Source organism: Mastigoproctus giganteus, chromosome 4 (assembly GCF_048544385.1).
Source record: "Mastigoproctus giganteus isolate SK-2022 chromosome 4, ASM4854438v1, whole genome shotgun sequence".
In the NCBI taxonomy this organism is placed as follows: Eukaryota; Metazoa; Arthropoda; class Arachnida; order Uropygi; family Thelyphonidae; genus Mastigoproctus; species Mastigoproctus giganteus.
The window spans coordinates 233,576,394-233,601,330 of NC_143578.1; the positions used below are offsets into that span (position 1 = coordinate 233,576,394).

Here is a 24,937-nt window from a genome sequence, read left to right on the forward strand (position 1 = left end):
GATCAAATTTCCTTGCAAGGTTTGGCCATGAATGGAACGTGTCAATCACTTTCAGACAAAGAAGCAGTCCAAATAGTGGAAACATAGCTCTTCTCCCCTCCAAAGAAAGCCAAGTTGATTATTCCTTCTGCTGGGGGGGGGGGGGTGATGGCATCGGTTTTTTGGGATGCTGATGGTGTGCTGCTATTGAATTACCTTCAGAAAGGCCACACAGTGACAGGGACATATTAAGTAGAACTTTTGAGGAGGTGTTTGCATGAAAACATTAAAGACAAATACCAAGAAACACTCAGCAAAGAAGTCTTGGTCCAACAATGTGACATGCCTGCTTACAAATCTGTCATTGCCATGGCTATACTGCATGAGTGCAGCTTTGAAATCTTGGACCCCCCACCCCCCCATATTCAGCAGATCTAACACCATCAGACTTTCACCTATTTCCTAATTTAAAAAAAAATACCTGGCTGACATCCATTTTCCCACTTACAGTGATATAATTACTGCAATGAGCACATTTCTGGAAGCCCAAGAGAAAACTTTCTGCTCAACTGGAATCAACACATTCCAGCATTGGGATTATGTTGAAAAGTAACATGTTACCAGACTCCTCAAAACTCAGGTCACAAACTTTTAAATTGCCCCTCGTAAGGTGTGATTTCCCCCCCCCATTTGCTGGTGCTAAAAAAATTATGGTTTCAATATTTAGTGCATCACTGCATGCAAAAAACTGCATCAATTGATAACCCTAAATGCTCACATACACCATAAAAAATAAAAAAGCACAGAAAAAAAATCTTTCTTCTTTGGCAATAAAGTATTTTCATGCACTTATCTCCTATGTTATATGAATCGTAAATTATATTTTTATCAAAGGATATATTGAAATCCTTTATTTAAACTAGCACTGTTCTCTTGTTAAATGACAACTGGAATTTTCTTTATTATTCTGAATTGTATTATCAATCTTAAAGAAATGCACACCGACACAGTAAAATAAGATTTCTATACAGTGGATTCCATTTATTTGGGGAAAATCTTAAAAACAAAACTCAATTGAGAAAATAGCCAGGGTTTACTTCACTTAATTGGGACAACATGCCGTTTAATCAGGGCAGGAGACCACAGCACTGGAGATTACCCTACGATTGTCTCCGACTGTACCACGTGGTTCGGTTGGATTTCTGGAGGTCACAACCATAAAACAATAAAAACAATTAGCAGTCACCTGTTTATTGGGCTTTTCTATTAGTGAAATCTATCATAAATGGACAGTAAACTCGATCTTACTGAATTTGCGATAATACCGACAGCTGGAATTCTGTGGGTTATTATGGTGAAATGTGTTTACACTTCCATGAAATCTTCAATCATATAAAAAAAAATTAAGTTTCAGATCTTCTCTTCATTCCTATTTTTAAAGCTTTGTAACTCGTTACTCCGTTCTCACTTGTGCGTATTGTGTTACTTGCAATTTGTGTGTGCCGTGTTCTTTGTTATTGATTGCTTATCTTTTTAATGTTTTAAATTTTAACCCCCACCCACAAATGTCAGTGAACAGAAATGTCAACTAGTTCGTATGTACATATTACAGTACGTACTAATTATTCCGATTATCACTTATATTCTTCCGGTTTTCAGGTATCATTTAATTTTTTAATTGGTAAGGTAATAAAGGGTAAATTTGTGCTTAATATATCTTTGCTTTTATAGCCTGTGGATAATATTCCTCCTATTTTCGCTAATTAGAATCGCTGTTTAATAGAATTAAAATTCAATTCACAAACGTGATCACAATGACTGACGCTCACTGCACATCGTATAGTGAACGGTACTTTACTATGGTGAGTCCATCGTAACGTGATTTGATGGTACAGTGAACCAATTGTAAAGTGGGGATTCATAACTATTTACATGAAACTTCGGATAATTGGGGCAGCCGCTTAATCGGGCCAAAATGCACTAGTCCTGATGTGTTCCAAATAATCAGAATAAACTATATTACCCTTGTACTTATTTTTATATTTCTAAATGAAATGCACCGCATTAAGTAAAAAAAAAATTTATTAAATAGGGTGTTAAGACATTTTTTGCTTTTGAAAATTAATAATATAGATCACATTAAAATTTTTTTTTGCATTGTAATCACTATGGAAGTTTTTTAAACAAAAAAAATTAATTTGAAAAAATTTGTTTGAATGTCCACCAGGGGGTGACCAAATTCCTGGTTCCTGTGCAATGTTTATAAGTCATCTACTGGTCAAAATCATAACTGATAATATTTTGATTCCATTTGATATTTGGTTTTATAGGGAAACGGGTGAGGGCCTACCAGTCACGAGATGTATGGTGAGCACGGCATAATATTGAGGAATTTCATCAGGCTAGCTTGTACCTTTTGCTGCAGCACAACTACTTCTAGGCTTAGGAATTAGGTAGCCTTCTTCAAACACCTTATGATATTAGCATTAGCAGAGGCATACAATGCAAGAAAGCAAGTTTATGCAGCATCAGCCAAAAAAAACACCTCCCATTTCACCCCTCCATTCATTTAAAATGCCTGTCCAGCTCAGCCTTAAATTTATTTAGGCTATTAACTTCCACAAGGGATGGAAGTCTGTTCCACCAATCAACTACCCGCTGGCTAAAGGCAAATTTCCACATCTATTCTACAATTGTCTTTCTTCAATTTGAATCTGAGCAAGAGGAAGAATCCCATCAGCATTCAGCTTGCTGAACCCATTCAAGGCCTTATACACATCAATCAGATCACCTCGCAGGTGCCTACTCTCCAGGCGCTGCAATTTGCAGAACTTAAGCCTTTCTTGGTAAGAGCACCCCTTTGTTCCCCTCACCAATCTTGTTGCCCTTCTTTGTACTCATTCCAGCAACTCTACATCCTTCCTAAAATGAGGCCTCCAGACCTGTACACAGTACTCTAGGTGTGGCCTGACCATTGCCTTGTATAATGGGATAATCACCTCCCTGTCCTTGCTAGCAAAATTTCTATATATCATTGACAAGACTCCATGACCTGCCCTGGCAGCCCATCTGCACTGCTCAGCGAACTTCATATTTCACTGCACAATTACCCCCAGGTCTTTTCCACTTCCCTGAGTGTAGTACCACAGAGTTGGTACGTTTCTCTTCGGTTATCGCTACCCATATGCAGTACTTTGAATTTGTAAATGTTAAACTTCAGTTGCCACTTCTCCGCCCATTTTCCCAACTTATCTAGATCCAGTTGGAGTAGCATACTGTCTTTACTGTCGTTAACAACCCTGCCAACCTTTGTATCCTCTGCAAACTTAGACATTAAACCTGATATACTTTCATCAATATCACTGATAAATATACAAAACAACAATGGGCCCAACACCGAACCCTGGGAAACTCCACTAATAACATTTGTCCACGAAGAGCAGTGTCTGTTGATTACCACTCTCTGTCGTCTCCCACTCAATCATTCCTTTATCCATTGTAGCAACTTATGCTTAATACGGTTCTACTCAAACAAGAAGGCTCTGGGACATTCTTCTGTTTTTGATACACACTAAGGTTGCAAAAGTGCTTTATCTTTAGGTAACATTTCAAAACGAACTTGACTGTACTTGGTTACTTAAGTTAGGGCTACAGCTTTCCTTTTTATTTTGGTGATGAATAAGACCACAGTGAGCAAATACTCTATTTTCTGATCGCATTCATTCCTTTCTGTGACGTATATAAAAGCTTATTTATTTACTGGGGGGAATAAATTGCTTATCTCCCTGGTGGTTAAATTTCAAACTACCTTTTTTTATTTAAAAAAAAAATTCCATGTATTACATTGTAATCAGTATGATTACAATGCAAACAACTTTTTCAATATGATCTATAGTTTAAGTTAATTTTTAAAAGTGGAAATGGACTTCATAACCACCTTGCACAAGGATTTTGTAAAATGTAAATGGATGTCAAATTTTTTTAAAAGTTATGCCATGTTGCAATAACCAATGTAAATGAGAAATTTTGAATTAAATGTTTTGTATATAACATTCAAAAAAAAAAAAAAAAATCTGTAAATAAATTTTGTACAGCCCGTAAGCTATTGAATTTTTTAAAGTAAAATTTATCTTCTTATACATTAAGTTGTATTGCTTAACAAATGTGAAGAGTTTCGGGAAGGAAAGTGGATTTCACATACTGTTTAGAAATTTTGGAACTGCAAACAGAAACAAATGTTAAAAATGCTAGTTATCTTCTTATGCCACTAGTAAAAAAAAGAAGACAAATCACTTTGTTAGTGCTTACACAGCCATTCACAAGTTTATTAAGATGCAACAGATTTATGACAAATATTCTGACTGACTATACATATTCCTCATTATAGTGCAAAAAGAATTGGTTGTGGTCTTTGTGGATGACCGAGCAATGGTGTTCTTCGTTCACATCCTTTTGCCATTGTGGATATTGGAATGCTGCTGACAGAGAGGGAAAACCTTATTGGCACATGACTGATACATTCTCCATTCAGTGAGCACAGCAGGAAGCTGTAAGAAGTTGTCAGTAGCAGAAAAGTAGATGCTGATGGTTGTTTTGCAATTTCCTTTTTTATTTCACCAAAAATAATTTATAGAAATTATTAAGTGTGCCACCAAATAGGAAACTCCAAGCTGATTAAAAATAACCATTGTTATTTTGACATTTATGGCAAAAAAGTGTAATTTAGCAAATAGAAGGTACTCTATATGTTATTTTCACTAGTCTGTTCTTACCTGATTTATTTATTGGTTTCATTTCAGTAGTCCTTTTCAGAATGGGTCCAAAACACTCATAAGTTTAAAACAATTTCTTATGAAATCATAGGAAATTAAGCAGAATGAAAGTTAAGCCATCAAATATTATTGGAGAAATGGCCTGGTTGTATTCAAAATTAATTTTGATCGAGAGAGCCACTGCATTATATACAAAGAAACATAGTGAAGACTGCAAAAAAAAAAAAAAAAAAGCTGTCTTGGATGATATCAAGGAGGCTGATGTGATAAATTTTATTGAATTACATTAAGATTTGACTACCTTGAACTTGAAAATAAAAGAAAGCAAGATAAAGTGAAAAGATGCTAAGCTTTTACCTATTTAGAAGCTAACATGGCCATCTTTACTTAGAAAGATGAAGGTATGGCAAGGAGTAGCTGAGTTAACAGGGACATAAAAAAAAAAAAAATCATATGAATCTTACCAGGTAGAATATGTAGATGTCAGCTGACTCATTTTAAACAACCTCAACACAACCTATCCACAAGGCAAGATAAAAATGAAACAACAAAAATATTTACTTTTTTAAAAATTCTATTTCTTTCTTTTATGGTTATAGCCTAATGGTGATGGTGGTTCCGCATTAAAGAAACCAACGACCCACAATGTTTCAATCTTCTCTTATTATTATGCTGTTATATAGCTAAGTTGTTTATGCACATCAGGTAAGTATACTTCTTTCTTTATTATTGTGTTATGCTCTAATTATTGCTGTATTTAAAATTTACTACTTATTATTTTTTTTTTTCAAGGAATGCATCTCATAACAATGAGTATATAAAAATTGCTATTCACTTAAAGACATTTTGCATAACAACTTGTTTTAGAGGAATTTAACAGCACCTGTTAGGCAAGGTTTATATATGTTTGCTTCACCAGATCGTGGTAAAGTTGAATAAGTGTAACATACCAAAATGAAAATTTTGAAACATTCGGTAAGTCTGGGTATTCTTTATGAGCGTTTAAAATCTATCACGAGTCAAGTACACACATTTTCTAATGACAATGACAACAAATTATTGTATTAAATATTTATTTTTCATGAATAGAGTACAACTAACCTTGTACAAATATTTAAATTTTAACAACTTTCATTAGTGTTAAGTATACAGAAGTAATTTTCAAGATGTCCTGCACCTTTACCCTTGAAAAATTCTACATATTCATCTACAGCACTGTGCAGATAAATGGAATGATAGGCAAACAGCTGTAAAAAGATGAAGCTGCTATGTGAAATTAAGGCTTCGAGTGCTTTACCGCAAAACACTTATCATTCAAGCCCCTTACAGTCGAAGTGATGCGTAATAGCCTCAGAGCATTTCGCCCACTGAAGAGCAAAGAGAGTAACAAATATTATCAACCAGAAGCGTGGTCGAATTTGTTTAAATTTGTTTCAGATGCAAGCACAGCTGCCTCTTAAAAATACATTATAAATGAACAAATAGAAAAATAATTTGAAGCTTATATGCATTGCATGGGATGCTGCACTACACCCTATTCAGATACGAGTTATTAATTTTAAGACTTTATAGCACCATCCACATAGGTTATGCAGCTCCATCAAAATACATATCACATACACGGCCATAGACGATGTTATAATTAGGCACAAATACTACGAAACATTTAAATTCATGTTTAACAAAACACATATAAAGAATTCTGCATATATTTATATATAAACAAAATATATAAATATGTCAAAAACTAAAATTTCTATAAAATACAGTTTAAAAAATGTTTTTTAGAAATGCTGTCAAACAAATCATGTTTTTGGACCGAATGAGATTCTGGAAGAATATTTTTCTTTCATATTTTTTTTCAGTGTGATAAAATATTTTAGCTGACAAAATGTAAATTCACGTCCATAAATTTAAACTCTAAATTATAAAAGAGAAAAGGGTTTTATGAGTCAGATCTTATTCTATGGCAAAACTATTATTTCAGATATCGAGTCAGAACTGAGTATTAACAGTTTCATTTCTATATTTGGTCCTTTAAAGAAAACAAGTTAAAACAATTGTGCAGCAATTCTCAAAATTGAATAAAAATAAAATGTAATACAAAATGCTTAAAAATGATGATAAAATCAGGATGTCTTTAATACAATGAATAACAATAAACCCTAACAATATCAAGAACTAAACTCAATGAGTAAACAGACAATCTAAACTTAAACGTGACAATGTACCACAGATCATTTCAAATGAGTTGGACTCCATCTGGCTTCCTCTATTTTCCTAAAATGAATTTTTAAAAAAAATGGAAACTTAATATTAAGTACAATTCATTTTCTTGAAAAATGTATCTTTATATTACTGTAAGAAGTAACTTATGTTCTTAAGAATTATACAAGAGGATCACAAATGATTTTAAATTTCAGGGTAGTGAGAAAATAGGCTTACTATAACATTTTGCAGTTATATGTCAGACACAGCATGGTTTAAGGGAAAGTCTTGTCTGACCAATTTGATTATGTCGCACTGATATAAGGAATGCCGAACTGGAATTCGGGGAGTACAATGTGTACAGAAAGGATAGACAGGATAGGAAGGGAGGAGGTGTTATGCTGTTAATAAAGAAAAACATAAAATCAAAAGAAGTGCATCCAGTTGATATAGATGAACAGTGCACTGTTGAGTCAGTTTGGTGTAACATAAACACTGCGAAAGCAAAAATTAGAGTAGGAGTGTGTTATAGGCCTAATGACTCGAATGAGTACAATGAACAATTGTACAGAGAAATAGAGTGGGCTAGTAAATCGGAATGTCTTATAATGGGGGATTTTAACTTCCCAGATATTGACTGGAACTTGTGGGTTGGGCACTCACACACTAGTCAGACTTTTGTGGATTTATTGGATGATTGTTTTCTGCAGCAGCATGTTCAAGAGGCAACCAGAGAAAGTAATACTCTTGATCTGGTTATCAGTAGTGATCATTCATGTATTAGGAATTTGCAGATAAAAGAACCACTAGGTGGCAGTGATCACAATGTACTGACGTGGGATTTACTTAAAGATTTAATTACCATCAGGGGTAAAGGAAAGGGTTTTTGCTTCCGTAAAGGCGAGTACAGTGGTCTCAGACAGTTTTTAAATTCTGTACAGTGGGATCAACTGACGATGTTACCAACAGTAAATTCTAAGTGGGAAGCATTCAAGGAATTAATCGTGGAAGCTACTAAAAGTTTCATACCTATTAAGAAATATTGTTCAAGGTTTAGGCCTAAATGGTTGTCAAATGAACTAATGAGACTCGTAACAGAGAAGAAAAATGCATGGGATGCATATAAATTATCAAGCGACTCAGAAGCCTATGGCAGATATAAGTTAATCTGTAATCAGGTCACAAAGGAGGTTCGGCAGGCGAAGGCAGATTACGAGAAATCCTTGGCAAAAGATGCTAAGAAAAACAGCAAGGATTTCTTTACTTATATAAACTCTAAAAGGAAGGGGATGAATCTGATTGGTCCACTTGACATCGATGGTTCAACTGTTGATGATCCTGCTCAGATAGCAAACAAACTGAATGAGTATTTTGCATCTACATTCACACATGAGGAGTTATTAAGGTTTGAAAATGGTAGAAGGTTATCAAATTGTAGCAGGGTGCTTAATGATCTTGTAATAACTGAGAGCAAAGTGGAAGAGAAATTGTTGAAGTTAAACGTAAGAAAAGCACCTGGGGTGGATGGGATCTATCCAGTTATATTAAAGGAGGCAGCAAAGCAACTAAGCAAACCCTTAGCCATAATTATGAGAGCATCCTTGGACTCAGGGGAGGTTCCCACGGACTGGAGATGTGCAAATGTATCCCCAATTCACAAAGGGGGATCGAAGGGTGACACGAGTAATTACAGACCAGTTAGTTTAACTTCTGTTCCGGGTAAAATAATGGAGTCGCTGGTTAAAGATGCATTGCAGGATCATCTAGACAAGACTGCAGCAATAATTCAGACACAGCATGGGTTTGTTAAGGGAAAGTCTTGTCTGACAAATTTGATAGGATATTATGATGTGGTTACAAAGGAACTGGATGCAAAAAATAATTTTGATATCATATATTTGGATTTCAGGAAAGCTTTTGACACTGTTGCGCATGGAAGACTATTGTACAAATTGGAGCAGAATGGTATTAAGGGTAAGTTGCTACAATGGATAAAAGGATGGTTAAGTGGGAGAAGACAGAGGGTGGTAATCAATGGGTGCTGCTCTTCTTGGACTAATGTTATTAGTGGAGTCCCACAGGGTTCGGTGTTAGGTCCACTGTTGTTTTGTATATTTATCAATGCTATTGATGAAGGTATATCAGGCTTAATGTCGAAGTTTGCAGATGATACAAAGGTTGGCAGGGTTGTTAATGACAGTAATGGCAGTGTGCTACTGCAACAGGATCTAGATAATTTGGGCAGATGGGCTAAGAAGTGGCAACTGAAGTTTAACCTTGACAAATGCAAAGTACTGCATATGGGTAGAAGTAACCCCAGAGAAACGTACCAACTGTGTGGTACTACACTTAAGGTGGTAGAAAATGAAAAAGACCTGGGAATAATTGTGCAGTCAGATATGAAGTTCTCTGAGCAATGTAGACAGGCTGCCAGGGCAGGTCATGGGGTTTTGTCAATGATATATAGGAATTTTGCTAGCAGGGAAAAGGAGGTGATTATCCCTCTGTATAGGGCAATGGTCAGGCAACGCCTTGAGTACTGCGTACAGGTCTGGAGGCCTCATTTTAGGAAGGATGTAGATTTACTTGAGCGTGTACAGAGAAGGGCAACAAGATTGGTGAGGGGAATGAAGGGATCCTCTTACCAAGAGAGGCTTAAGTTCTGCAAATTGCAGTGGCTGGAGACTAGGCACCTGCGCGGTGATCTGATTGAGGTATATAAGGCCTTGAATGGGTTGAGCACGCTGAATTCTGATGGGATCCTTCCACTTGTTCAGATTACGAACCTAAGGGGGCATAAATTCAAATTAAGAAAGGACAGATGTAGAATAGATGTGCGGAAATTTGCCTTTAGCCAGCGGGTGGTTAATTGCTGGAACAAACTTCCATCTGTCGTTGTGGAAGTTGATAGGTTTAATAAATTTAAGGAGGAACTGGACTGGCATTTGGAGGGAATGGTGTGATATTTTTTTTTTTTTTTTTGGCTGATGCTGCATAAGCTCATACATTTGCTTTCTTGCATCACATGCCACTACTACTACTATTAGATATTATGAAGTGGTCACAAAGGAACTGGATGCAAAAAATAATTTTGATATCATATACTTGGATCGCTTTTGATAATGTTGCACATGAAAGACTACTGTACAAATTGGAGCAGTATGACATTAAGGGCAAGTGGCTACAATGGATAAAAGAGTGGTTGAGTGAGAGAAGACAGAGTGGTAATCAATGGACACTGCTCTTTGTGGACTAATGTTATTAGTGGAGTCCCAAAGGTTGGCCCATTGTTGTTTTCTGTCTTAATCAATGATATTCATGAAGGTATATCGGGGTTAATGTCTAAGTTTACAGATGATACGAAGGTTGGCAGGGCTGTTAATGAGAGTAATGATAGTACACTTCTGCAATAGGATCTGGAAAAGTTGAGCAGATGTGCTCAGAAGTGACAACTAAGTTTTTAACATTGACAAATGAAAAGTACTGCAAAAGTACAGTAACCCCAGAGTAACATATCAACTGTGTGGTACTATACTCAGGATGGTAGGGAATGAAAAGGACCTGGAGGTAATTGTGCAGTCAGATATTAAGTTTTCTGAGCAGTGCAGACAGTCTGCAAGAGTAGCTCATGGTGCCTTGTCAATGATATACAGGAATTTTTCTATCAGGGATAAGGAGGTGATTGTTCCCTTGTATAAGGCAATGGTCAGGCCACACCTTGAGTACTGTATACAGGTCTGGAAGCTTCATTTTAGGAAGGATGTAGAGCTGTTGGAACGAGTACAGAGAAGAGCAACGAGATTGGTGAATGGAAAAAATGGTTGCTCTTACAAAGAAAAGCTTAAGTTCTGCAAACTGCAGTGTCTGGAGACTAGGCACCTGCAAGTGATCTGATTGAGGTGTATAAGGCCTTGAATGGTTTGAGCATGCTCAATGCTGATGGGATACTTCTGCTTGCTCAGATTAATCACCTGAGGGGACAAAAATTCAAATTGAGGAAACACAGTTGTAGAATTGATGTGTAAAAATTTGCCTTTAGCCAGTGGATGGTTGATTGCTGGAACAAACTTTCATCTGTCATTATAGAAGTTAACAGCTTAAATAAATTCAAGGCAGAACTAGACAAACATTTGGAGTGAATGAATGGGTGAAATGGGAAGGGAGTTTTTTTGGCTGATGCTATATAAGCTTGCCTTCTTGCATTGTATGCCTCTACTAATGCTAATTTGAGGTTGGGTCTAATTGGGGCTTTAAATTTGTACTGACTGAGTATGTGCTTAGTACAAGAGCCATTCAAATAACAGTGAACAATGCACTATGTATACGCACAACCAAAGAGCAATGTGGTAACTTTAATTTATAACAAGAATCTGCAAGAACTTTGAAAAATAAAACAACGTAGCAGTCCATGCAGAAATAAAAATTATGATAGGCACTGCAGAAAATGACACAATCAAGCCATTTTCATTACATCATTTGGGGAAGAACAAGTCATGAACATTCACTGAGTTGGCTGATGTTGGGCATTAAGTCTCTGAATTCTAAAACATTAATGCCAAACTAGGTGCACCCCCCCCCCCTCATGGCTGAAGTGTCTTATCCATCTATGAATTGGATATTCCAACTGGATAAAGCACCAGGTCGGCCAGAATTGCAAAAATAAATCCAGGATCATAAGAGTGAATTCAGCCTAGGACAGTGACCTCCCCATCACCAGGTCTCAATCAATTCTACTTTCTACCTGCAGTTGTTGCAAAATTAAATTTGCAACAACTGCAGAGTAGAATTGAGTCAACATGGATCAGTCTCCCCATAACACAATTTTTACATCTTGTGTCTGTGCAATGATAAATCAAGACTGTCTGTTTGGAGGACTGAAGAGGAGAGGGGTCCTACTTGCTATTAGGTAGGTGAACTTAAAGTAGCCATTCAATATATACATAACATCAATGAGTGTTGTTAAATGGTTGTGGTCCTGGTGTTTGAGTTTCTTCATAAAGTATTTCTTCATTATATTTACCACATTCTTTATGGTTATACATCACTGTTAAAAAATACTGTGGGTTTTTCAGAAATAATTGTGCTTCCTTAAAAAACAAGTTTTATGGTGTGTATGTAAATTTTTCTCAGCAGCGAGTTTCAAGTTTTCGAACAGTATTAATCTAAATTAATCACGTCCCAATGAGCCTTTTAAATGTTCAAGCAACTGAATTTTTAAAAATATGGAATTTAAAATGGAGTCAAGTAATGAAGTAAAGTCCTATATTAGGCAATTTCCTGACATTCTTTTTGTTTAATTTAATCTCTCCAACTGTTTAGCTATAGTAAGCATGAAGATGGGAATCCAAAAGCTCTCTTTGTTAAAAGTGTGCATTTTTTTTTTTTTGTGTTTTGACAATACCAATTCAAAGGTACAGAAAGGGGGGGGAATGATTTTCAGTTCTACACATTCTTGCATCAAACCAATCAGAACTGGAGGAGAGCTTTGTTGAAGCATTGGCTGTATTAAAGTTAGATTGCGTATGGTATATTAATGCTAGGCACAGTTAAAAGGTAGTACTTTCTGAAAAGCCGACCGGGCTAGCCGAGTGGGTAAAGTACCTGCCCGGCAACCCAAAGGTCGCGGGTTCGATTCCCGCCTCGGGCTTGGATCAAAGTACTGCAAAAACCTTGGGAGGTGCAATATGGCCACAGAAGCCGATGCGCCAACAACTACCAAATCAATCAATCAATCAACTTTCTGAAATGCAGAGCTACGTAAGGTAATCAACAGATGATTTTTAACTTTAAAATAAGAAATAGAAGCACGCTTCTTCTTGCCATTACAAAAGATTTTTTTTTTAGCATGCCCAAAGAGTGTCCATGAAGAATCATGCAATGCTACTAGTTATTTTAAACAGATAGGTGAGAGAAAGCTAAAAGTTTTTCCAAAAACTGATATTTTCAGCACTTAGTGGGCTGAAATAGAAGTTTGGGCGATGGCACCACATTGTTATTGCAAGGTTATTGCAACTCGTGATAACCTTGCAATGAGAGATTAGTGGTATGTGTGAGTTGTCTTCAGTGATACACATGAGGTTTATGCCTTAAATTATCAATGTTACTTATTTCTTATATTATTAATGTTACTTATTAAATACACAGGATAATAAGTTAAAAAAATGAATAATTTAGGGATGGGGGGAAATTTGTAAGATATGAATTTGACTTCTACTCACTAATGAGATGCTGGTTGTTTCTGGATTTCTATTTTCTCCACTGTCATGTCAGGATTCATCATTGTTGCTTCTTGTATAGCTTCAGCCAAAGCTTGATCATGGTCAATTGGATCTCCATCACTTCGGATGGTAATTTTTTGCTCTACTCGAGTTTCGATAACTCCATCTTTCTCAACTTTATACTGTAGGTGGAATTCAAAAATAAAAAAAAGGTTCATTCGCTTATAACAAATAGTGCATATAAATAACAGCTTAATTTATGCAATTAGCAGGGAATCACCAAATATGCTGAAGCTGTATTTAAGTTGGTACTTTTGTGGTGAAGGGAAAAGGTGTTTTATTTATTATTCTAATATTAGTGTTATTTGTTAACGATCCACACTAGCTCTGCGTGAAAAATTAACTTTTTAATTAAACTAAATAAATTACCCTGCTTCCAACCACCTTAAACCTCAATGTTTAAACTGGATATTATTAGCAACCATTTTCTGGAGAATATAAAATTTATATTATAATAGCACAAAGAAATAAACATGGCACCTACTACCGTATAACCAATGCCATACGTTTGAACAATTTAAGATAGCATATGAACACATAAAATTAAACAAAGCATATGTTTTGGTGGGAAATTTGACTTATGTTATTTAATATTAGTCCTGGCAAATGATGCAAGCTTATACAGCATTGGCCACAAAAAAAGAAACATTTTGCCTATCCATCCCCTCTCCATCACAGTTTGTCTAATTTGTTCTTGAATTTATTCAAGCTATCCGCTTCCACAACATCAGATAGAAGGTTGTTTCAGCAATTAACCACTCGCTGGCTAAAAACAAACTTTTGCATATGTATTCTGCAACCATCCTTCCTAAATTTGAATTTATACCCCCTCATGTGCATAGTCTGAGCAAGAGGAAGAATTCCATCAGCACTGGGCTAGCTCAATACATTCAGAGCCTTAAACACCTCAATCAGATCTCCTCTCAGGTGCCTAGTCTCCAGATGTTGAAATTTGTAGAACTGAAGCCTTTCTTGGTAAGAGCACCCCTTTGTTCCCCTCGCCAATCTCACTGCCCTTCTCTGTACTCATTCCAGCAGCTCTACAACATTCCTAAAATGAGGCCTCCAGACCTGTATACAGTACTCAAGATGTGGCCTGACCATTCACCTCATTAAATCCTTATCACTGCTAGCAAAATTTCTGTATATCACATTCTATATATTTTGTTACTGTATCTTCAGAAATGGTTTTAATGCTCAGTCTGTGGACACCTTAGATTCAGTCATTAGTGCTGTCTAATTATTGTTATTTACTGCGTGATCTGAAATTACTGTGACAGACACTTGTCTTCATATCGCTGCTGCTACTGTAGCAGCGATATGATGTTGACAAATGCAAGGTACGGCATATGGGTAGTAGTAATCCCAGATTGGCGTATCAATTGTGAAGTCAGATATGAGGTTCTCTGAGCAAACAGACAGGCTGCCAGAAAGCTCTGGAGGCCTCATTTTAGGAAGGGTGTAGATCTGCTGGAATGGTGCAGAGAACGGCAATGAGATTGGTGAAGGGAACAAAAGGGTGCTCTTACCAAGGAAGGCTTCAGTTCTGCTAATTACAGTGAATGGAAATTTGGCACTGTGAGGTGATCTGATTGAGGTGTTTAAGGATTTCAATGGATTGTGCAAACTCAATGCTGATGGCATTCTTCCTCTTGCTCAGGCTACACACAAGAGGGGGGCATAAATTCAAATTAAGAAAGGATGGTTGCAGGATAGATGAGTGGAGGTTTTCCTTTGGCCAGCAGGTGGCTGATTGTTGGAAAACACTTCCATCTGTTGTTGTGAAAGTGAGTAGTTTGAATAAATTCAAGAAAGAACTATACAAATTATTGGAGAGGATGGACAAGTGATGTGGGAGACATTTTTTTTTTTTTTTTTTTGGACTAATGCTTTATAAGCTTCCTTTCTTGCATCATATACTACTGCTAATAATAATAATAATAATTCAATATGTATGAGTCACAATGAATCTGTAAACTCTTCTGACCTCAGCCAGCTAGAGAATAAATAGAAATTTATTTATTTATTTCTTCTTGCTATTTTTATATCTGTCCAGTTACAGCATTCTTAATTTTAAATTTAAAAAATATGATAGTAAATTAAGATAAAAGTATTTTATAGCATTAAACATTCTGATAATGATAATATAACTTACAGTGATGGTTTCAACAGTTCTAGTTTTGCTGGACACAGTAGAAGTACTAATGGTTTCACCCATTTGTGAGAATGGAATTTCTTGTGTAGGAGAAGGCGAAGGACTTTCTTTTCTTGGTTTAGGACTTGGTTTTCTTGGTGGTGGTGATTCCTGATGAGAAGGTGAAGCTGGTGGCTGCTCCATTGTATAAATAACTTTTCTCGTTTCTGTTTCCACTAATGGAACGGTGGTGGTACTATGCTGTGTACTGGACAACATACTTGGATCATATTTAATTGTTTCTGTTTTTACAATTGCAGGCTATTATGATGAGGAAAAACAGCAACAATAAATAATATAATTATCCTACTGAAAATTAAAAATGAGGAAAATAGACTAGTAATCAAGTCTGGATATGTTTAAAAACTGAACTGGATTAAGGCCATAACAACCTACAGTGCTAATAAAAAAATAAATATTTCAGATTGGTAAAACCATATTTCTTTATGGCAGCTACACAAGAATTTTTTTTTTTTTTTTTTTTTTATGAAAATACCAAAGGCATTAGAAACCCATAGTACTATGTGTGGGTTGAAATTGGGAAGACAGAAGAAAATACTTGACATTTGACTTAATTTCTGTAGATTATAATTCTCAGAAAATATACACAACACAAGGAATATTGTTTCAGAAAGCTGAAGTTGAAGGGATAAAAGGAAGAAGAAAAGTTGGATCTGTGAGTTTTAAGTTGGATAGTAAATGGATATTGAGTGGTTGTGGCCTATGTTTGGACTGGTTTGGATGAAAAAGGGGGAATTACATAAGCTAATTTAGAAGAAAGGTGCCCATGAAAGTATCTATATATGAGACATGCAGTTGAAACAGAATGTCTCTGAGACAGAGAGGGGGAGAGACTTTGAGACAGGTCATTAATTAAACTGAATACCCTCTCTTGAATGGAATTTACAAGCCTAAGAGAGGTTTTTGTAGTAACACCCCAGATGTGGGAACAATATTCCATGATAGGGTGAATTTGAGATTTGTATAGAGTGAGTGGTTGTTTAGAAGAAAAGTAACACCATTAGCAAAACAGAAAACCCAGTTTTTTAGATGCAGAGGAAGCAAAATTTGTGATGTGCTTATGCCAAGAAAGATTAAGAGTGAGGGTAATTCCTAACAGAAAAATGTGATCTTGCCTAGAAATCTGAGTGTCACTGGAATAGGAATAGTAATTTTTTTTTTTTTTTGTGAGATATAAAACAGGACTCAGCTTTAGGTGGATTTAAATTAAGTAAGTTATCTTTTACCCACTGGAGAATTACCTGGAGAGCAGCATTTAAGGAATCAGTGGAGAATATTTGAGAAGTTGAAGTTGTTTGTGCAAAGCAAGGTTTCTCAAACTGGAAAGTGAATGCAATGCGCTATCATCAGCAAAACTAGGATTTCCAGTCCATGGAAAAAGGTCGTTGATATCCAAGAGAAAAAGAGTGTGAGAAAGAACTGAACCTTGGGAGCCATCCACCATCACTCACAAAAAGCAATCAGAGAGAAAACTGGATACCCAATTGGCAATCCATAAGATGGAAGCTGGTTAATAAGATCCTTTATGCCAAACATGATCAAAAGCCTTAAAAATATTAAGAGCAACTGCCTGAGTTTCACAAAACGTTTCCACTGAATTTGTCCAGAGATGGACAATGTAAGTAAAAATATCACCAGTGGTCAACACTGACTTAATCCATATTAGCAATCATTGATCAGATGGAAGGTTTCAAGACAGTCTAGAAGCTCATGCTTAATAATGGATTTCTCCATTACTTCGGAGAGAGAATAGAGGTAATTGCATGAGACAATAACTGGATGTGAGGCATTTCTCACCCTTCTTAGGATGCTTGGAAAGCATCAGTGGAATAAGAAAATGTCAAAAGGCAATACAGAATGGGGATATGCTCAGGAGCACAGATTGAGAACAAGTGGAGAAATGCCATCGGGACCTGGAGCTTTCTTGGCATTCAGATTGTTCAAAATTCTTCTGACATCCTTTTCACAGGAAGGCCACAGGAGGCATTGAATGGAGTGTACTAGGAGTGGTTTACCAAGAAAATATAAGAGTTAGAGGAAAAGTTTGATTTATCTCTAGCTGAGGAAGTAATAGAACCATCAGGTTTAACAGAGGTGGTTAACAGCTTTAGCAAGAGAACAGAATGCTTGACTACCATTTTGGACAAGAAGCAAGTTTTCTACTCTTAGCCTGTTCCAAATCTAGTTTGAACTGATTAATAACTTTTGCAATTGTTGCAAGATTTAGTGTAGACAGAAAATGAAACTGAAGAATTGGAAACAAGCCAATTACGATATGCAACGTTCTTCTCTTGAGCAGCCTTAGCACATTTATTAGAAAACCAAGGTTTTAGATAAAGGATGAGATTTTAAAGTGGAGTGTGGAATAAGGATTTCATCCTTACAAGAATAATTTCACTGACACGATCTGACCAAACATTGACATCCGAAGATTTAAAACAGTAATCCGGCCAAGGATATTAAGAATAAAATCTCGCAGATCATCCCATTTTGCATTTTTATAATGCCAGACAGCTTTTGTAATCTCATAAGGCTCCACTGGACTGAGACTCTCATCAAGGTGTGATCTGAGATGCCTAGGTGACCACTCACCTTGACAATGTATTTCAAGGATTCATGAGAAAAAAGATTGTGTGTGTGATTGTCTGGTATTCTGGTAGAAAATGAACAGAACATTAGTGCAAGGTCATTAGTAATTGCAAAAGTTTCAGCATCTTGACCAGCTGGGTTCATATGACTAGCAAACAGAAGCGGTCTGGAGTTGTGAATATTAAAATTACTAAGGAAAATTACCACACTGTTAGGAAAGTTGGACTGGAGAAAGTAGAGTTTCAAAGAAAGGAAGTCAGAGTTCGAGTGATCAACAGAAGCAGCAGATGAATTTGACAGAATGGGGTAGAGATTTTAAGCCAGAAAGAGGAGATTCCAAGTTAGTGAGTACAGCAAATAATTAGGACAACTGAGATGGGCAGCAGTTGAAGAATTGGGATTCTGTCAGAAAATGTAAGTGGAGTTTGGCAGACTGCAGATGGAAATGGACATCACTGAGACGATATTTGTGATATGAATAAAGAAGTTTTTTGGAGATTCAGATCTTTTAGAAATTAAGTTTGTTCTATTCATTTGACTATTCATCAATATTCAGCAGTATAGTAAAAGTAGAGGTGCACATGTATGAAATTTTTTTGATATGATGTACATACAGCAAGAATATATCCAGCTCTTTGAAATAACGTGGCCTTGATCATGCTCCCCACATACACACACTACTTGGACTCCCTCTGGTCACAGTAGGCGCCTCCGTAGCCAAGTGGGAAGGAGCAGCAGTGCGTAGCACACGCTTCTTGATTAGACCGGGGTTCGAGCCCATCACCAGCAAATACGGAGGATGCGGAAAGGTCAGGGAATGACCACCGCATATCCCTGGAGCAATATGGCCTTAGTTGCTAATGCTCATAAAAACCAAATAACAAATAACAATCTGGTCACAGTCTAGCAGAGTAGAGGCAGCAAGATTATACATTAGCCAATCCGGATGCCTCCTAGAGTTACCAACAGATTTGGTCTAGTGGATCATCCAGCTGGCCACTAGATGATCCACTAGACCAAACACCATTTTGGAGTTGTACCCTCAAAATGTAAGGATTGGATCTCACCATAATGACTATCATATCCTCAAAAGATACCAATCACACTGGAATCATGATGGAAGAGATGAGAGTTGCTGGAGCTTTGCTCTAGAGACTAAATATGGGTTTCATCACTTCAGTCCTTTAATAAGCAAAGTAGATGTAATGTACTGTACTGGTTGATGGGAGTCATCTCCCATCTAGTACTGCCTGGTAACACAGAAGGGCAGCATTCCTCTGTGTAGTATAGACACTACCCCTCAACTCCTGCTTATGTTAGTTCACACCCGGGCGGTACACCTTCAGTGTACTAGGTGCAGCATTTCACGACTTTCACACAAGGGTTGTATCCAGGGTTACTAACTGTCCCACCATCGTTAACGTGCAAGCAGAGGATTTGGTTGTCACAGAACAACCGGACTTCACCAAAATTCAGTTCACTTGACTCAAGTGTCACCTGAGTATCAGTTGCATCAGCTTTAAGACTCCCAGGTAGCAAGCCCTATATGTGGTATAAAGTGTTTACTTTGAGACATTGATATTAAATAAGAGTCTATGAAGTAACAGCTAAGAATATACATTTTGGATACACTTGAAAAAAAACTAACAACCAGCCATAGCTGGATGCAAGTTCATTTCAAGTGTTCCAGCTTGGGCAGGGTTTTGAAACTAACATTAGTTTCGAAAGCATGAATATATTCTTTCATTATTCTGCATTTGCAAACTGAACAAGTCAGTTTACCATGCTAAATCCTATATACAGTAGATCAAATGATAACCACATTATACTGTGAAATTAAGATTATTTGATTGGTGCTTCAATACACATATCCAGTTTTTGAAAATGTATCATCTTCAATACATAACATTTATCAACTTTTGTTAAGTTTTATATGTTTGGTTTATTTCTCTGACATACAGTACAGGGTGTCCACAAATTATTACCCTGATTATAATATACTCTAATTTGGTAAGGTTGAATCCTGCTTAAGTTTTCTTATTGCAAATAATCTTGTACAATTAGAGTTTTAAGCCCACTGCTGTTGCCGCTAGTAGCGCTGTCGCATCTATTCATTCAAGATGCTGTCTGTACAAGAGAAAGCTCAGTGTGTTGTTTGGTTAGCTGAAACAAAATCTCCTGTGACTGTGCAGAGAATGTTTAGAGCCAAGTACAGTAGAAATCCTCCAGACATAAAGCTTATTAAATCGGGGATGGAAAGGTTTTTGGCAAATGGGTGAGTTGAGAAAGGGAAAAGCAATGGCAGACTGTCTGTTTCCAAAGAAACAGTGAGTGCAATTCAAGATGCTTTTACACGATCACCTAGTAAATCCATGCGACAAGCTTCACGGCAGTTACAAGTACCAAAGTCTACAGTGCACAAAGTGTTACGGAAACGTCACATCATAAATGTGAGGAATTTTCTAACCTCATATTGAATAAAAATGATGAGGATAATCAGTTTTTGCAGAATGTTTTGTTTTTTGGATGAGGCCTCATTTCATGTTAGTTCACAGTGGTGTAGTCAATAGACACAATGTGCATATTTTGGGATCCGAAAATCCATGTGGTAAAGAGCATATTCGTAACAGTCCCAAAATCAATGTGTGGTGTGCCCCATTACATTATTGGACCTTTCTTCTTCCACAAAAACACGATTAGTGCAAATGTGCTTTTAGACATGCTCATTAATTATGCTTTACTCCAATTGGAACAGAGGCAGCCTACTGTTATCTTTCAGCTGGATGGAGCACCCGCTCATTGGGCTCAAATTGTTCGTGACACTTTGGATAAGACATTTCTAAACCGTTGGATGGGTAGGGATGGATCGATTTCGTGGGCCCCCAAGGTCAACCTCACTGGATTTCTTTTTTTGGGGATATGTTAAAGACTTGGTGTATGCGACAGCTATTCCAGATATTGAAACATTATGAGAGTGGATTCGCAGTCGAATGCATCACCCCACAGATGTTAGAAAATGTATGGAGAGAGAGAGAGAGAGATTGAATATTGCCTTGATATTCTACATTCTACAAATTCCTGATTACATTCTACAAATGTAATCAGGGTAATCATTTGTGGACACCCTGTATAACTGTGATAATTTATGGCGCCTCCGTAGCCAGGTGGGAAGGAGCAGCAGTGCGTAGCACACGCTTCTTGATTAGACCGGGGTTTGAGCCCGTCACCACCAAATACGGAGGATGCGGAAAGGTCAGGGAATGACCACCGCATATTCCGGAGCAATATGGCCTTAGTTGCTAATGCTCCTAAATAACAAACAACATAACGTGATAATTTATCACCTACTTAATTCATCATGCCTTTTAAGTTCCAACTGCTCTTCCATTGGTGTATGCAGGCATCTTACACCTCCTAATTGAACACAATTGTGAGGGCAAGAAGTGGCAAATTACTAAGATTATACTATTTGGTTATGTACAGTACTTTTGTAATCTATTTATCTCATGACATTTTTGCCATACCCAAATATTAAGAATGCTATAACCCCTTCTGACACGTTTGTACAGGAAAAATGGAAAACATAAATAACTAATAAATTATCCACCCAAAAACTTCATATCTCAAAAGATCAAAGGAAATGAAAACCAAAATCCACAAAACCAAGAACAATTGGTTCTTAGCATTTATGTATTCAACTGGTTTGAGAAAGACCACTGCATAAATATCATCTAGTAAACTGGTGAGGTTGACAAAATGAAAGACTCTTTGGAAATCACAGCTGGAACTATTTTTAATATCTTCACATCTTGCTCATAAAATGGCACCCTTCATGCAATACTTCAAAAGCAAAACAACATAAAAATAAAAAAAGTAATAAAACAAATTTTAAAAATAAAACAACTGTGGATTCTGATTAGCTCGTTTCATCTTCAGTTATTTCTTATATGAAACAATTCATTTCAAAACTGATGGGGGGGGGGGGGGGAATCTGGTCCCGTCCAAAATGTGGCAAGAGAGGCAATTTTAAAAACACAGTAATTAAATAAAGAATTTGTATTTTTCAAATTACAAATATACCATTTTAAAGTATACAGTGCCATTTATTTCTTTGAAGATTATATCCTCAGGGCAAACACTGTCTCTGTGCTAACATGTCCAAGAAATAGTTGCTCATTGACACTCTAGTAGCGTGAGAAATCATGCCATTTTGTTGGAACAAACTGGCCTCATTAACTTGAGGAAACTTAGTAGCTTGTTCATCAGTCGAAAAAGTCACAATTGTGTTAGCACGGTGGTCTGATGTCACGGTTATTACCCTTCCATTATCATCTTCAAAAAATTATGGACAAAAAATGCTGCAAGACAAAATGGCAAACAACACTATTATCCAGTCACTGTGCAATGGCTTTTGGTGGAATTGGCAAGGATTTTCTGCCAACCAATAACAAAAGTTCTGTTTATTCACAAAACTGTTTAGATGAATGTGAGCTTCATCAGACTCCATAAATTGTGAATATAGTCTTCATCGTAATCTATTTGCATTAACATTTCTCAATAAAAATATTTAAGCATAAGGAAATTGAGGTTTTAATTCTTGCAGTCTTTCTAAGTCCCGGTGCAATATTCGTTGTACACTCCTATTGGATAAGTTCAACAATAGTGCATGCCAACATGTAGAAAGCTTTGGACTCCATAGGAGAGCAGTCCTGACATTGTTTTCTGGTGCAAAGGTGCTTCTTATTCCACCTGAAATCTTTTTTTTGAAAGCAGAACTAGTTTCTTCAAAATTTATGTACCCATTTTTTTAACGGCATGGGTAGAAGTGCAAGATGTTGATGCTTGAGCTTAAAATTAATACGAAATAAATCAGGCAGCCTCATAACTGTTGTTTTTGTAAAATGCTTTGATGGTGAGAGCACATTGTGCACCACTCCACTGTTCCATGTAAATGACATGATGTGGAATAAGAGTATGTTCAGCGATGCCACCCTCTCCACCACTCATAAAACCCATTTTTAAAATTGCCTATTTCCATGCTGCACCCTGTATAAACCTGAATAAATTTTCAATTTGCATATTTTTAGTCACAACACACTTTAATAATAATTCTGTTGCATGTTTATGGTCATTATTTATCTGAATTTTTAAGAAGTTATCACTATCAAAGCATTTATTTTTCTGTAATCATTTCTATGAAACTTCTTTTTATTTTTCCAGGCACATCAGTACTGTTTTGGAATTTTTAAATCTAGCAGTATTTTTTTAAATAATAATCCAGACATGATTAGCACAAAGCATAAATCCATGCTTGGCAGTCTAAAATATAAACACCATAAATTACTGTCCTTCATGAAGTTATAAAAATTGGCAAATAAATGCCTTTATACTTCATCATTATTAAAGGTGTCTTGCCTCCATTTATGTATGCTGGAATTTCATGTTCATTTAGTGTAAATATAGCAGGGTTAATTGCAATAAACTTGATTATTTGATTTTCTGTACTTGCAGAAAAAAAATCAAATAAATTTCACATATTACTTTCAAGATATGGTATGTTTGGGGAACATAAACAAACAGAAATTTAAAGAAAAAAAATAATAAATAAAAATATCCACTGAGAAAAGCTAATGATTAGAAATATAATTTTACATTTCCTAAATAAATTTTAAGAGTAGTTAGTTAAACCTTGTACATTACATGAATTTTATGCAAATAAGAATTTGTAAAAAATTGCATGTAAGCTTAGATGTAGGCATAATTTTAATAAAAAAAAATAAAATAAACAAACAAAATATTTGTTTCATTTGAAATAAATATAAAAAAATTAGTAACATATACATATTTTTGAAGTAGTGCATGTGGTCTTTCAAAGCCAACTATCTGTTTTTCTGTACCTGCATATCGTCAAACAGTCCTGCAAATACTCGTGTACTTTTTGACATCTGTTGTGTCATGGTCTTCTGTTCACTGAGAGTTGTACTAGTAGTCTTTGTAGTGGTAAAACTCTTTTCAGGTGATGCCTCCTCATCTTTTATCTCCCTTGTTGTTACAGTAGTAAAAGTGGAGAATGCTGAAGAAGAGGATTCCGATACTTTTGGATAACTTTCCTACATCATTATGTGAACATAATATGACGTTACTAAGGCATCTTAAATACAAATAGCTAAAATTAATAAGTATTTTCACCTTAGATAAATAGCTCATCTAGCATTATGAATTATGTATAGATGTACCCAAAGTCACTTGAGTCGTAAAAATTAATGGAAAATGAGAAAGATAATGCTTTATTGCGTATGCAACAGATATTTGGAGCTTAGTATTTAGCAACTGGCATTTAATCGTGTGCAACTTAAAACCCAGTTAATTCAATGTGCCATTTTATCTCCATAAGAAATCAGCTAAACTTTTAATTTGAAGTAATATCTGAAAATTACTTCAGCAATCAAATTAAAACTAAGTGTTTGTTTAAAATATAAAATTTTAAAATGAAAAAAATGTTTAAAATATAAAATTTTAAACAATGTCATATAACTTAAATGCTATAATCTGTAAATATCAGAGGACAATTATAATGAGCAATGATAAATATCTACACTAATATCCTAATTTAAGAGCATTTAATCTTATAAACCTTTTCTCAACTTCAGAGTCATTACCTTTTGAAAGTAAAATGAATAAAAATGAACCTCCACTGCACATAAACAGTGCAATAAGTTATCTTTTTAAAATTAATAGCATTGCTAATGTGATGTCTTTCTTTTCTTGTTAATCAGGATCAGCACAAACTTCTATGAGACTGTAAATAATTACAATAGTTTAAGTAATTATTCTGTATCATTTAGCACAAGACTGAGGGTAAGGGAACCCCTTTATGGGATCATTTCACCATCACA

The 24,937-nt window shown here is 35.9% G+C and overlaps 1 protein-coding gene across 5 annotated transcripts in view; it reads right to left on the reverse strand.

Moving 5' to 3' along the window:
* Positions 1-6,788: 6,788 nt before the first annotated feature.
* The window catches only part of cora (erythrocyte membrane protein band 4.1 like coracle), a 115,874-nt gene continuing 97,725 nt past the window's right edge, over positions 6,789-24,937 (reverse strand). For 4 of the 5 annotated variants that reach the window (XM_090371213.1, XM_090371212.1, XM_090371216.1 and 1 more), the window contains 4 exons: positions 23,939-24,151; positions 15,393-15,692; positions 13,178-13,359; positions 6,789-7,031 (listed from right to left, as the gene is read on the reverse strand). In XM_090371213.1, coding sequence (XP_090227339.1) covers position 7,031; positions 13,178-13,359; positions 15,393-15,692; positions 23,939-24,151 — 696 coding nt within the window. In that variant the 3' untranslated portion in view covers positions 6,789-7,030. The remainder of the gene's footprint in view (positions 7,032-13,177; positions 13,360-15,392; positions 15,693-23,938; positions 24,152-24,937) is intronic. The other variant, XM_090371214.1, reaches the window with a different exon arrangement.